This window comes from Mesoplodon densirostris, chromosome 10, assembly GCF_025265405.1.
Source record: "Mesoplodon densirostris isolate mMesDen1 chromosome 10, mMesDen1 primary haplotype, whole genome shotgun sequence".
NCBI classification, from domain to species: domain Eukaryota; kingdom Metazoa; phylum Chordata; class Mammalia; order Artiodactyla; family Ziphiidae; genus Mesoplodon; species Mesoplodon densirostris.
Genome location: NC_082670.1, coordinates 75,870,362 through 75,885,742, shown reverse-complemented (window position 1 = coordinate 75,885,742; position 15,381 = coordinate 75,870,362). Strand labels below are relative to the sequence as shown.

General features: G+C 41.7%; 2 protein-coding genes across 2 annotated transcripts in view; one reads left to right on the top strand and one right to left on the bottom strand.

The window, feature by feature from the left end:
• CACNA2D3 (calcium voltage-gated channel auxiliary subunit alpha2delta 3) overlaps window positions 1–15,381 on the bottom strand; it is a 794,881-nt gene that overhangs the window by 119,226 nt on the left and 660,274 nt on the right. The gene's annotated exons all lie outside the window — the stretch shown is intronic.
• Window positions 1–15,381, top strand: part of LRTM1 (leucine rich repeats and transmembrane domains 1) — a 32,599-nt gene that overhangs the window by 16,064 nt on the left and 1,154 nt on the right. The window contains exon 2 of the mRNA XM_060110318.1: window positions 9,883–10,499. Within this exon, the coding sequence (XP_059966301.1) occupies window positions 9,883–10,499 (617 nt within the window). The remainder of the gene's footprint in view (window positions 1–9,882; window positions 10,500–15,381) is intronic.

Genomic DNA, 15,381 nt, shown 5'->3' with positions numbered 1-15,381 from the left:
ATTTTTAACTTCATGTCCAAGGGTACCGCCAGAGTGGCACGAGGGGCCAGGCCTCCTAGTCTTTTGTCAGGACCCCCTCCTGCCTGTTGAGTCAAGGTTCAGTCGAATGTTAGCAGCACAGAAACCTTGGAAAGCACTCTCCTGGGTAATTGTGACCATTTATTAAGGCACTCTGGGCCATGACATGTATTGCTTCATGTAATCCTGGGAACAATTTTATGAAGCAAAAACAACTGTTATCCCCATGTCAGAGACGAGGACAAGGGGTTTTCAGTGGGCAAGTTACTTGCCCAGAGACATCAAACTGGTAAATGGTGAAGCCGAATTCAAATCCAGACCCAGCTGATTCCAAACCCCAAACTCAACTGCTCTATTACACTGCCTGGGGCCAGGGATCCCACTTCACACTGCCTCAAGAAAAGCATGTTTTTTTCACCATAGGCATGTGGAACATTTTGGCATGTTGAAGGGCAGCTTTGACATTGAAATCCCACCTCAGCAAATGGAGGGGCATTTGCACATTCAAAGAAATGTTCCAGTCCCTGGTGGGAAAGTTTCCAATGGCTTCAATTAGAGAACAGTCACAGTTCATTGACGCCTGATGCTCATGGGGGGCAGCTTTATTGTTTTATATGTGAAAAATGAGGAAAGAGCCAGAACCTCAGCAACAGGGAAACAATGAAAGATTGAGAAGTATTTCCAAAGGCATGCAAACCGAAAGGTCAATTCAATGAGGGGGTGAGGGCGGTGGGGTGGGGGGGAGCAAGCAAAGAAGCAGCTGAGAAGTATTTGTGGCCCCAGGGAGAAGAGGCAGTGATGTCCACGAAAGGAAACCATGGTTATGAATTTCAGGGCATCAAGACCCTGTCAACACAGCTAATCCCTGCGGATGTTGGCTGAATAAGCCTTCGGTGACCAAACAGTGCATTGTGGAAACCGTGTCAGCCTCCAGCAGGCCAATTTGTCCTCATATTACACACTCTGCTGGCTCTGTTGCTAGACCCCCAGATCGAGGATCCACAGCGAGTGTCCCCCAACTCAATGAGGGTTGACACAGTGTGGTTAGTAAGTCAACAGAATTCAGAAACCAGGACCGGATTAAGTAGATAGTTTTATTTTGGTGCCCTGGACTTCAAGCAGATTAAATAATCAAAAAGCCTGAGCCACTGGGGTCATGTTTGAATGCTACAGCTGTTCACCGAGGTTTGACAAATATTTTTTCTCTGGCTCGTCAGCTCATTGGGAAAGGCAGCGATGATCGTGGGGATGGTGACGCTTTGAGAAAGAAGGGGGGGGGAGCACAATCAAAAGATCCTCTTATGGAAAACAATCCCAGCCAGATGGAGATAAGGAAGGGGCTGCTTAAATAAGTGTCTCCGGAAAGCGACAACTGTTCTCTACATTGAAGAAAAGCACTAGTAGGATTCAGAAAAAAAGTGAATGAAAAGCTGGACTTGGAGTTTGCCATGCCCTCGGTGTGTTGATATGCAGATTAATAAAGGTGGGCTTCGGGTTCAACGGGTAAGCTGGTGGAGACTCAGTCATGGAAGGTGAGCCATGATTAATTCCCTCGCGCCTTAGAAAGTGGGACGCCCCTCAGGAAAGTATCTGTGGGAAGCTTATTTTCAAGTTGTCTTTCTCAAAAGACCAAACAGATGTTAAAAATTGTCTCTGATAGAAGGATTTATGTTTGTGCCATGCTGGGTCAGAGGAAGGGGGAGGGGACCAATGTACACAGTCATGAATGGGTATGCAGTTGGTCTGTCATGGGCCATTTCATAGAAAACACAGTCCTTCAGGTTGGAGTTCATATATCATCCACTTGGAGGGGGTGGGTGGGAGTGGGAAGACTTTCGGAAACTAATTAATGCTTGAGACCCACAGCTAAATTGAGGGGTGGCAACTCTCCTCTAGCCGGAAGATGCTTTGGCACTGAGATTTATATTTATTTAAATTATAGAAAGGAAAGCAAGGGTTTTGCTCTTTTATATGCTGGAAGAGGGAATGGGGCTATGATGCTTTGCATACCTTGAGCTAGACTAAACTGAGCAAAATCTCCTTCGGAAGGCTCTCCAAACATCTTCCCTCTTGCCCTAAAGAATTGTTCCCAGCAGCAGAGAACTGAAAGCACAAAGGGGAAAAGGCTCCATGCATTTGACAGCCACATTGTATATTTCCCCAGTTAAGGCCAAAAACAGACAAACAAATAAACCAAAAAACCTCTCTCAAGAGCTTTCTCTATGAGTAGATAACCATCTTGAGTTTTAAATATTATTGCCTGACCCTGAGAATTCCTCTACCAACTTAACAAAATGTCCTTGATGGATGTTTGCCATATTTTGAAATTCAAGTGTTAGGAAAAAAGAAGGGAGTGATAGAGCTACATTGGAGATTGACCTAGAAGCACCTAAGAAAATGTCAACTCAGCATCCTCTCTGAACTTGGCAAGGAGGTTTCTGTTGATTCTAGAGACCCCGTACACATTTCCACACGGCCAAAGAGCTCTGCGTAAGGATGCCTTCTGCAGCATCATTTGTCATAAAAGAAACTGCAACAAGTCAAATGCTCGTCAGTATGGGAGTGGCTAAATATTAAATCTGGCATGGCCTCATGGAATACTCCACAGAAGTTAGAAGGAATTAATGAGCTCTCTATATAACCATGTGGATGGATCAGTTTTGAGTGACTAGATTATACTGAAAATTAAACATGCCTATGATTGTATTTATGTAGTTTTTAAAAAACCACTATGTAAAACATTATGTAGTATGTGTATGTCTGTGTGTGTTATGTAAAAGTATTTACAGGCAGTAAAGCACAGCAGTTAAGGACCCTGACAGACCCTGGAAGCAGACTGCTGGGTTCAAATCATGATTCTACTACTTCTGTGTGAACTTGAGCAAGTGATTTAGCTTCTCTGTGCCTCAGTTTCATCACCTTTAATAGAGGCATAATAATAGACCCCAAATTACAAGGTTAGAAGGACTAAATTAATATATATAAAGCACATTCAATAGTGCCTGCATCAGAACATGAGCTATACGGCTATTTCCAATTGTTGTTCTTATTAAGTATTGATTTTTTAAAAACATCTTTATTGGAGTACAACTGCTTTATAATGGTGTTTTAGTTTCTGCTTTATAACAAAGTGAATCAGCTATACGTATACATATATCCCCATATCTCCTCTCTCTTGTGTCTCCCTCCCACCCTCCCTATCCCTCCCACCCTCCCTATCCCTCCCCTCTAGATGGTCACAAAGCACTGAGCTGATCTCCCTGTGCTTTGCAGCTGCTTCCCACTAGCTATCTATTTTACATTTGGTAGTGTATATATGTCCATGCCACTCTCTCACTTCATCCCAGCTTACCCTTCCCACTCCCTGTGTCCTCAAGTCCATTTTCTACGTCTACATCTTTATTCCTGTCCTGCCCCTAGGTTCATCAGAACCATTTTTTAAAATTCCATATATATGTGTTAGCATACAGTATTTGTTTTTCTCTTTCTGACTTACTTCACTCTGTATGACGGTCTCTAGGTCCATCCACCTCACTACAAATAACTCAATTTCGTTTCTTTTTATGGCTCAGTAATATTCCATTGTATATCTATGTGCCACATCTTCTTTATCCATTCATCTGTCAATGGACACTTAGCTTGCTTCCATGTTCTGGCTATTGTAAATGGAGCTGCAATGAACATTGTGGTACATGACTCTTTTTGAATTATGGTTTTCTCAGGGTATATGCCCAGAAGTGGGGTTGCTGGGTCATATGGTAGTTCTATTTTTAGTTTTTTAAGGAACCTCCATACTGTTCTCCCTAGTGGCTGTATCAATTTACATTCCCACCAACAGTGCAAGAGGGTTCCCTTTTCTCCACACCCTCTCCAGCATTTATTGTTTGTAGATTTTTTGATGATGGGCATTCTGACTGGTGTGAGGTGATACATTGTAGTTTTTTTTGTTTGTTTTTTTTTTTTTTGCGGTGCGCGGGCCTCTTACTGTTGTGGCCTCTCCCGTTGCGGAGCACAGGCTCCGGACACGCAGGCTCAGCGGCCATGGCTCACGGGCCTAGCCGCTCCACGGCATGTGGGATCTTCCCGGACCAGGGCACGAACCCGCGTCCCCTGCATCGGCAGGCAGACTCTCAACCACTGCGCCAGCAGGGAAGCCCCTCATTGTAATTTTGATTTGCATTTCTCTAATGATTAGCGATGTTGAGCATCCTTTCATGTGTTTGTTGACAATCTGTATATCTTCTTTGGAGAAATGTCTATTTAGGTCTTCTGCCCATTTTTTGATTGGATTGTTTGTTTTTTTGATATTGAGCTGCATAAGCTGCTTGTATATTTCGGAGATTAATCCATTGTCAGTTGCTTCATTTGCAAAAATTTTCTCCCATTCTGAGGGTTGTCTTTTCATCTTGTTTATAGTTCCCTTTGTTGTGCAAAAGTTTTTAAGTTTAGGTCCCAGTTGTTAATTTTTGTTTTTATTTCCATTTCTCTAGAAGGTGGGTCAAAAAGGATCTTGCTGTGATTTATGTCATACAGTGTTCTGCCTATTTTTTCCTCTAAGACTTTTATAGTGTCTGGCCTACATTTAGATCTTTCATCCATTTTGAGTTTATTTTTTTTGTGTGTGTATGGTGTTAGGGAATGTTCTAATTTCATTCTTTTACATGTAGCTGTCTAGTTTCCCCAGCACCACTTATTTAAGAGGCTGTCTTTTTCTCCATTGTATATTCTTGCCTCCTTTGTCATAGATTAAGTGACCATAGGTGCGTGGGTTTGTCTCTGGGCTTTCTGTCCTGTTCCATTTATCTATATTTCTGTTTTTGTGACAGTACCATACTCTCTTGATTACTGTAGCTTTGTAATATAGTCTGAACTCCAGGAGCCTGACTCCTCCAGCTCCGTTTTTCTTTCTCATGATTGCTTTGGCTCTTCGGGGTCTTTTGTGTTTCCATACAAATAGTGAAATTTTCTGTTCTAGTTCTGTGAAAAATGCTGTTGGTATGTTGATAGGGAGTGCACTGAATCTGTAGATTTCTTTGGGTAGTATAGTCATTTTCACAGTGTTGATTCTTCCAATCCAAGGACATGGTATATCTCTCCATCTGTTTGTATCATCTTTAATTTCTTTCATCAGTGTCTTATAGTTTTCTGCATACAGGTCTTTTGTCTCCTTAGGTAGGTTTATTCCTAGGTATTTTATTCCTTTGTGGCAATAGTAAATGGGAGTGTTTCCTTAATTTCTCTGTCAGATTTTTCATCATTAGTGTATAGGAATGCAAGAGATTTCTGTGCATTAATTTTGTATCCTGCAAATTTACCAAATTCATTGATTAGCTCTAGTACTTTACTGGTACCATCTTTGGATTCTCTATGTAGAGTGTCATGTCATCTGCAAACAGTGACAGTTTTACTTCTTCTTTTCCGATTTGTATTCCTTTTATTTCTTCTCTGATTGCTGTGGCTAGAACTTCCAATACTATGTTGAATAACAGTGGTGAGAGTGGGCAACCTTGTCTTGTTTCTGATCTTAATGGAAATGGTTTCAGTTTTTCACCACTGAGAACGATCTTGGCTGTGGGTTTGTCATATATGGCCTTTAGTATGTTGAGGTAAGTTCCCTCTATGCCTACTTTCTGGATGTTTTTTTTTTTTAATCATAAATGGGTGTTGAATTTTGTCGAAAGCTTTTTCTGCATCTATTGAGATGACCATACGGTTTTTATCCTTCAGTTTGTTAAGATGGTGTATCACATTGATTTGCATATACTGAAGAATCCTTACATTTCTGGGATAAACCCCACTTGATCATGGTGTATGATCCCTTTAATGTGCTGTTGGATTCTGTTTGCTAGTATTTTGTTGAGGATTTTTGCATCTATGTTCATCAGTGATATTGGCCTGTAGTTTTCTTTTCTTGTGATATCTTTGTCTGGTTTTGGTATCAGGGTGATGGTAGCCTCGTAGAATGAGTTTGGGAGTGTTCCTCCCTCTGTTATATTTTGGAAGAGTTTGAGAAGGATAGGTGTCAGCTCTTCTCTAAATGTTTGAAAGTATTCACCTTTGAAGCCATCTGGTCCTGGATGTTTGTTTGTTGGAAGACTTTTAATCATAGTTTCAATTTCAGTCCTTGTGACTGGTCTAATTATATTTTCTATTTCTTCCTGGTTCAGTCTTGGAAGGCTGTACTTCTAAGAATCTGTCCATTTTATTGGCATATAGTTGCTTGTAGTAATCTCTTATGATCCTTTGTATTTCTGCAGTGTCAGCTGTCTCTTCTCCTTTTTCATTTCTAATTCTATTGATTTGAGTCTTCTCCCTTTTTTTCCTTATGAGTCTGGCTAATGGTTTATCTATTTTGTTTATCTTCTCAAAGAACCAGCTTTTAGTTTTACTGATCTTTGCTATCATTTCTTTCTTTTTCATTTATTTCTGATCTGATTTTTATGATTTTTTTCCTTCTGCTAACTTTGGGGGTTTTTTGTTCTTCTCTCTCTAACTGCTTTAGGTGTAAGGTTAGGTTGTTTATTTGAGATGTTTCTTGTTTCTTGAGGTAGGATTGTATTGCTATAAACTTCCCTCTTAGAACTGCTTTTGCTGCATCCCATAGGTTTTGGGTCACCGTGTTTTCACTGTCATTTGTTTCTAGGTATTTTTTTATTTCTTCTTTGATTTCTGCAGTGATCTCTTGGTTATTTAGTAGTGTATTGTTTAGCCTCAATGTATTTGTATTTTTTACAGATTTTTTCCTGTAATTGATATCTAGTCTCATAGCATCGGGGTCGGAAAAGATACTGATACGATTTCAATTTTCTTAAATTTACCAAGGCTTGATCTGTGACCCAAGATATGATGTATCTTGGAGAATGTTCCACAAGCACTTGAGAAGAAAGTGTATTCTGTTGTGTTTGGATGGAATGTCCTATAAATATCAGTTAAGTCCATCATGTTTAATGTGTCATTTAAAGCTTGTATTTCCTTATTTATTTTCATTTTGTATCATCTGTCCAGTGGTGAAAATGGGGTGTTATAGTCCCCTACTATTACTGTGTAACTGTCGATTTCCCCTATGTTGGGTGCATAAATATTTACAATTGTTATATCTTCTTCTTGGATTGATCCCTTGATCATTATGCAGTGTCCTTCTTTGTCTCTTGTAATAGTCTTTATTTTAAAGTCTATTTTGTCTGATATGAGAATTGCTACACCAGCTTTCTTTTGATTTCCTTTCATGGAGTATCTTTTTCCATCCCCTCACTTTCAGTCTGTATGTGTCCCTAGGTCTGAAGTGGGTCTCTTGTAGACAGCATATATACAGGTCTTGGATTTGTATCCATTCAGCCTGTCTATGTCTTTTGGTTAGAGCATTTTATCCATTTCCATTTAATGTAGTTATCGATATGTATGTTCCTATTACCATTTTCTTAATTGTTTTGGATTTGTTATTGTAGGTCTTTTCCATCTCTTGTGTTTCCTGCCTAGAGAAGTTCCTTTAGCATTTGTTGTAAAGCTGGTTTGGTGGTGCTGAATTCTCTCGGCTTTTGCTTGTCTGTAAAGGTTTTAATTTCTCTGTCGAATCTGAATGAGATCCTTGCTGGGTAGAGTACTCTTGGTTGTAGGTTTTTCTCCTTCATCACTTTAAATATGTCTTGCCACTCCCTCCTGGCTTGCAGAGTTTCTGATGAAAGATCAGCTGTTACCTTACGGGGATTCCCTTGTATGTTGTTTGTTGCTTTTCCCTTGCTACTTTTAATATTTTTCCTTTGTATTTAATTATTGATAGTTTGATTAATATGTGCCTTAGCGTGTTTCTCCTTGGATTTATCCTGTATGGGACTCTCTGTGCTTCCTGGAATTGATTATTTCTTTTCCCATATTAGGGAAGTTTTCAACTATAATCTCTTCAAATATTTTCTCAGTCCCTTTTTTTCCCTCTTCTTCTTCTGCGACCCCTATAATTCGAATGTTGGTGTGTTTAATGTCGTCCCAAAGGTCTCTGAGACTGCCCTCAATTCTTTTCATTCTTTTTTCTTTATTCTTCTCTGCAGTAGTTATTTCCACTATTTTATCTTCCAGGTCACTTATCAATTCTTCTGCCTCAGTTATTCTGCTATTGATTCCTTCTAGAGAATTTTTCATTTCATTTATTGTGTTGTTCATCATTGTTTGTTTGCTCTTTAGTTCTTCTAGGTCCTTGTTAAATGTTTCTTGTATTTTCTCCATTCTATTTCCAAGATTTTGGATCATATTTACTATCATTACTCTGAATTCTTTTTCAGGTAGGCTGCCTATTTCCTCTTCATTTGTTTGGTCTGGTGGGTTTGTACCTTGCTCCTTCATCTTCTGTGTGTTTCTGTCTTCTCATTTTGCTGAACTTACTGTGTTTGGGGTCTCCTTTCCACAGGCTGCAGGTTCATAGTTCCCATTGTTTTTGGGGTCTGCCCACAGTGGGTAAGGTTGCTTCAGTGGGTTGTATAGGCTTCCTGGTGGAGGGGACTGGTGTCTGTGTTCTGGTGGATGAGACTGGATCTTGTCTTTCTGGTGGGCAGGACCGCATCCAGTGGTGTTTTTTGAGGTGTCTGTGACCTTATTACGATTTTAGGCAGCCTCTCTGCTAATGGGTGGGGTTGTGTTCCTGTCTTGCTAGTTGTTTGGCATAGGGTGTCCAGCACTGTAGCTTGCTTGTTGTTGAGTGGAGCTGGGTCTTAGCATTGAGATGGAGATCTCTGGGAGAGCCTCCGCCATTTGATATTATGTGGTGCCGGGAGGTCTCTGGTGGACCAATGTCCTGTAAGGCTTTCCCCCCTTCTTTGTCTGCTTCTGACCATTTGACAGCTGTGAGTCTTCCCTGAGATTATCCATTCTGCTCTCCCACCTCAGAGGCTCAGGCCTGACACCTGGCTGGAGCACCAAGACCCTGTCAGCCACTCGGCTGCCAGTGTTGGAGGGTCTCCTGCAAAGGTGGGGGTGGCTGTGTCACCACTAGCAGCAGAAGTTCTGGAAATTACTCCTTGGCGTGAGCCCTCTCAGAGTCTGCCATTAACCCCACCCTACATGACTCTTTTGAATTATGGTTTTCTCAGGGTATATGCCCAGTAGTGGGACTGCATTGCTTTTAAAAGGCCTGGAGGGATACACTAGTAAATGGTAGGGAAGAGGGGGGTTCCTGTTGGAAAATATGATGTGGGTGCTAATCAAAGCGAGTTCAATGGTATCAGTAATGCACTGTTTCTTTGAGTTAAAGAAAAAAGAGATGAAGGAAATATGGCAACCTATGAATAACAGACAGAACTTTGTTATAGGAACATGGGTGTTTATTATATTATTTTTAATGCTTTTCTTTGTTTTTAAAATCTCTTGAATAAAAAAGGAGTAGAGCTGGTCATCATTCATGGAATTATTATACCTGCAAAGATGGACCTCAATTTGTAAGAATGCTTCAGACCTGCCCTATCCAATATGGACCACTAGCACCATATGGCTACTTAAATTTTAACTGATTAAAATTAAATGCAAATAAAAATTCAGTTCCTTGGTTGCAGTAGTCACATTTCAAGAGCTCAGCAGCCACATGTAGCTAATGGCTACCATATTAAACAGTAGATATAGATCATTGCAATCAGCATAAAAAGTCCTATTGGACAGCACTGACCTGCAGCATACATTTAAGAAATGTGAATATCTGAACTCCGTATCATTCTTCTAAACTTCTGGTCCCAGATAATTCTGCTGCATTGTACACAGGGCATATGCCCCCCAAATTATTTTTTCACATTTCTACTTGATACCCTATTTCATCTACCTTCCAGTTACCTGTGAATTTAAAGGAAACAAACGCTGACACCACTTACAAACTTGTTCCTACCCCAGTTTCTTTCTGTTTGTTGTAGGCGTACTGCTCCTGCTCTCAAGTATGATTTTCCTGCTCCCAGTGGTGTGCGGCTGCCCAGAGAGGTGCCACTGTTACTCACCTTCGAATTTTGTAGACTGCAGCCAGCAGGGTCTGGCTCAAGTCCCTTCCGATCTGCCTCCTCAGACTCTTACCCTGAACTTACAAGATAACCAGATACGTCAGCTTCCGGCTTCTGCATTTAAGTCAGTGCCACAGCTCACAGCCTTGAACTTGTACAACAATTCTCTTTCAAATCTGACCTCCAGAGTTTTCCATGGACTTCAGCACTTGCGGGTCTTAAACCTAACCCAGAACTCCCTGCATTCCCTGGAAAGCAGACTTTTCCATTCCCTCCCACAGCTGAGGGAACTTGATTTATCATCAAACAACATAAGCCACCTTCCCACATCCCTGGGTGAGCCTTGGAAAAACCTAACTGTATTTGCGATCCAACAAAACCAGCTTCAGCAGCTTGATCGAGCCCTCCTAGAATCCATGCCCAAAGTGAGGCATTTATTTCTCAAGGACAACCTCTGGAAATGCAATTGCCACTTGCTCAGTCTTAAACTCTGGCTGGAGACGTTTATCTATAAAGGTCAGTAACGCCTATCTGTGTGTTACCAGCCTAGGATGAACCCCATCTGTTCTCTGCATTAGAAGGGATGTTAAGAAGTGTTTGAGGGATCCATGTAAGCTTTTTCACATTGATGTCATTTCATGGTATGGCAAAAGAGTCAAGTGAGTCATTAGAGGGTGTTTAAATTCAGGTATTTAAATTCATCTACAGATACAATTCATGGAGATAACTTTCCACTTTTTTTTCCTCCCCACCCCAACTTTCCACTCTTTGATTAACAACACCATTAAGTTATTTATCTGGGAAATGTAGGCCCTTAAGAAAGAGGGAGTTTTAATCATCACCTAAATAACTACTTAACTCTGAAATGACACCAAATTTTGATTTTCAAGTGTGATCCAACTGTGGGCATGTTATCTCTCCTTAGGACTTTCCCCCCTTCTTTGTCTGCTTCTGACCATTTGACAGCTGTGAATCTTCCCTGAGATTATCCATTCTGCTTTAGCAAACACCACTGTTACTGAAACTGGATACAGTAAGGTACCCTCTCCAAAGGGAACTACTATTTCTTTAACCAGATATCAAAAGCAAAGCAAGAGATCCCAGAATATAAAAGATGAGGGGATCTAGAAATCACTCAGGGGTCAGCAAACCATAGCCCAAGAGCCAAATTTGCCCCGCCTCCTATTTTTGTAAATAAAGTTTTGTTGGAACACATCCACACCCATTTATTATTTACTGTCTGTGGGTGTTTTGCATTATAAGGGCAAAGTTGAATAGCTGGGACAGAGACTATGGCAAGGCTTAAAATGTGAACTATTTCTGGTTCTTTATAGAAAAGTTTGCCAACCCCTCCTAACTCAATGCTAGCTTATTATCAATGGGAAATGGAGGCCCAGAGATGTTTATGACTTGACCAAGGTCACAGAGTAGAAGCACAGACAAGAGTAGAATGAGTGGCTTTAGGTCTTGGCCCTGCATTCTTTCCTCTACATCACAGTGTTTCTTTCCTCCTAACTTTTAAGTATCATTCATTCATTCATTCATTCATCCTATACTTGAGTGAATCTTATGTGCCAGGGACGTTTCTAGGCACTGAGAAAAGGTCAGTGAACAAGAAAATCCCCACCATTATGGGCATTACATTCTGACAGTAGAAACATGTTAAAAAAGACAAATATACACCCATGTTCAGATAGCAGTTAGTGCTAGAGGTGGGGTAAAGGGAGAGAGTAATGGGATGGGGGTTCCACTTCAGATGAGAAGGACAGGGAAGGCCTCTCCAAGGAGGTGTCATGGGGGAGCAGAACTGGAACAATGAGGGGAAATGAACCATGAGATAACTGGGGGAAAGGACAGCAGTGCGAAGGCCCTGACGGGAAAGTAAGCTTGGCTCCACTGAGGGACAGAAAGAGGGACAAATGGGTGGCTAGAACAGAGGAAGGGAGTGAGAGAGCATAAGGCAGCACAAGTACCCAGGAGTTGGGTCATGTTGGAACGTGCAGAGCAGGCTGAGACATTTGGATTTTATTTTAGGCGAGATGGAAATCTCTTGAAGAATTTTAGTCAGGGGAACAACAATATGATCTGATTACATTTTAAAAGGTCACTCTGGTGACTCTAGGGAGAGTAGACCAAAAGCTACAGAAGAAGAAGCAGGGGGATGAGGGAGAAAGTGATTTCAGTCATGCAGGGAAAAGATGATGGTGGCCCAAACCAGAATGATGAGAAATTATCAACTTTGGGAGATATTTAGAATATTGAACTGATAGAAATTACTAGTGGGTTGGCATGGAAGATAAAGAAAAGAGAGTATATTATAGGAAATTCAATTTTGTTTTGTCCTTCAGGAGTAACCAGATAAATGGTGATGCCAGTAGCTGATAAGGGGTAGGTTGGGGAATAGGGGAAATGGAAAAGTATGTGTAGGAGGTGGTAAATCAAGAACTCAATGTGGGGCATGTCAAGTTTGAGATGCCCATTACATAGCCAAGGAGTGTTGTTGAGTTGGTGGCTATATATCTGAGCCTATAATTTGGGAAGATATCAGAGCTCCAGACATGAATTAGGGTACCAACAGAGTCTAGATGGTTGCAGCTGTTACACAGAAGGAAGTGGGAGAGAGCACATGAGTTCAAATAAATATTGAATTAAGAATCTCTCTCAACAATATAATAGCCAATAGCTTATCACTAACCAGCTGGTCTTCAAGTTGACCTACAACAGAGGCCATATAATGTGACAAAAATCTTTCTTATAGGAGATTGCAAATAAAAGTGTTTACATCTAGCAGTGAAGTAGCTTCAGCTATTGTGTTCTAGACTAAATGGTAAGCATAAGCCAAAGCATCAGAGAAAGATGGTTTTCATCAATTAAAAATATTTCTTGACAAAAAATATTTCTCAGGTCCAGGATATTAGAAGCAACATAAGGTGTGATATAGCTCCCCCTACTCAGCCACAAACTCACTGGTGATCTTCAGGCAAATTAATGCCCCTCACTAGCCCTCAGTGTCACCAGGTGGAAACTGACAGTGTTAAGCCAGGGAGTTCCTAAGGCCCGTTCTGGTCCTCACATTCCACAGTGCAGTTCAATGCTCCCTCATGGCAGAGCCGCCCCATCCAGATGACAGTCTTTCTCTGGAGGAAGGCAAAATTTATTTGGGATAACAAGACCTGGGTGTCCCAAAATAACTAAATACAATCCCCAAGTGAATGTAGGAGACAATCTGTCTACTGATGCATTGAATAAAGGCAAAATAAGGGAATAGGTATTGGTCAAGACCTTAGTTCCCACCAAGGGGGAACAAAGTATATGGAGGATGAAGCAGGGGATTTTGTGGCCTGGAAGCGTCATTCATTGGTTCTGTTAGCCAGAACTCAATCACGTGGCCCCAATCTGACCACAAAGGGTGGGGAAATTTCATCTTCCTGTGGACCCGACAGCCAAAAATCATGCTTTGATGAATACCTAATAATGTCTCCTCCACAAGAACATGCACATAGATTTTGTAATTAGCATTCTTTTCTTTCCATTCATAACTAAACAAATCATCTTTATGCTGACAGCTAACTGTATTAAACATTTATTCTAGGCTAGGAATTGTGCTAAATACTTGACATACTTTATCCAACTGAGTCCTCAAAGCAATCTTGTGAGGTGGATTTCATTATTACCCCAGTCTCCCACTTTCCAGGTGAGCAAGCAGAGGCACAGAATGGTCAAGTAACTTGCTTAGGGTTGCACAGCAAAGTAATGGTCAGACTCAAGATTTGAATCCCATTTCTTCCCAAGACAGGGGTTAAGAGCTGCTAGTGGACAGATGATGAATAATGAGAGTGCTTGGAAAGCTGGAGCTTCCTGCACTGTCAGCTTCTCTGAATCCAGAAGAGACTGAGACCCTCAAGCTATCATCTGCAGATTTGCTTCCTGGGGTCATGGCTGAGGAGGTGGTGGTGGAAGGCTGGGAAGTAAGTCCTGGCTAAGGACACAGGAGGCCACGGAGCTCTTGGTGGCCATAAACCCTGCCTTCCAGCAATATCCCAGGCTCTAGTCTGTGTATTCTCCTGGCTCTGTGTCCTGAGGCCATGCCTCCCACCCTAATGTTGAACATCAGGAAGGCTGGAACTGGAGAAAGACAGAGCTTACCCCTGAAGTTACTGGGTAAACCACCCCAGTCTAGGTCTAGGTCAGCTGGTGGAACTGCTGGTCCCACGGCAGGTGGCCTTTCTTCCCCTGATGAAAGTCTCAGTGCTCTTTGGCTGGGTTAAATATGGTTACTTCTTCTCAAGCCCCCACACTTCTTTTCTGCTCTCTGGACTTCTGCTTTACAATGAGCTTCCAGGCAGAGTACTGAAACGGTCTCTGAGACAGGGATCCTTAATCACGGTGCAGGCTGATGGCGCCTTGGGCTCATCCAGAACAGGCACCCCGCACCTCTGGCCTCCTGCACCTCAGCTCAGGAAAGGAGAAAATTCCTGTTATCTTTTTGCTTTAGAGTTGAGGCTCTTGCCTCGGGGGATCACTGAAGAAGCCAGGACGGGCCCAAGAGACTCTGGCAATAGGTGACTCAGTTCAAGCAGTAAAAGCAAAAAAGGTATGAGTTGAATTTTGTCATGGCCACTAACCCCAGTGTGACCTGGGCCACAATAACCCTTGAACTGCAAAATGGCCCCATCTACTAATACGGCCATGGTAAGACTCGGCTTATAAGGCTCAGACAGAATGGATGTGAAGGCATTCCCAAAACTCTGAAGCGCTATACGAAGGAAGGTTCTAATAACATTGAAGTGACAAGCTCCCGCATGGGAACTTCTGGTATAGTTTCATAATTCACCTACGATGTGTACAAAGAATCTCCAGTCTAACTTGGCTAAGATTGGTACCAGGCTTCATGGGGGTGAGATTCTACTGAGGGTCATGTGTTAACTCCACTGACCTCAGGATGTTTCAGAGAGGAGGAAGTAGAGAGAGGCGGTAGGTGTAGCGGGGAAAACTGGGATCACAGGAGAGGGCTGGGTTTCGGTGTTGATCTATCCACTTATGACCTTGGATAAGAATTACCCATTAGAGCAGAGTTGTGAGGACTTATCTAACAGTGCTTTATAAACTATCAAGTCAGATACAAATAGGATGTTTTCATGGCAAAAAATTTAGTCAGAGAACTTTATCTGCCTGAGGTCAAATAGTAAATTGGTGGTCAAATTTGGCCAGGATAGAATCTGTTAGCCCAGTGTTCTTTCTAGAAAAGAACTTCTAGGCACTCAAATTCTCTCTGAACAATAGTAGTCCACACACCTGAGGAAATTAATCCCCTTAGAGAGAATGGAAATTGAGTCCAATAACCCATTAGAAAGTTCGATACTTGGGACTTCCTTGGTGGTCCAGTGGTTGAGACACC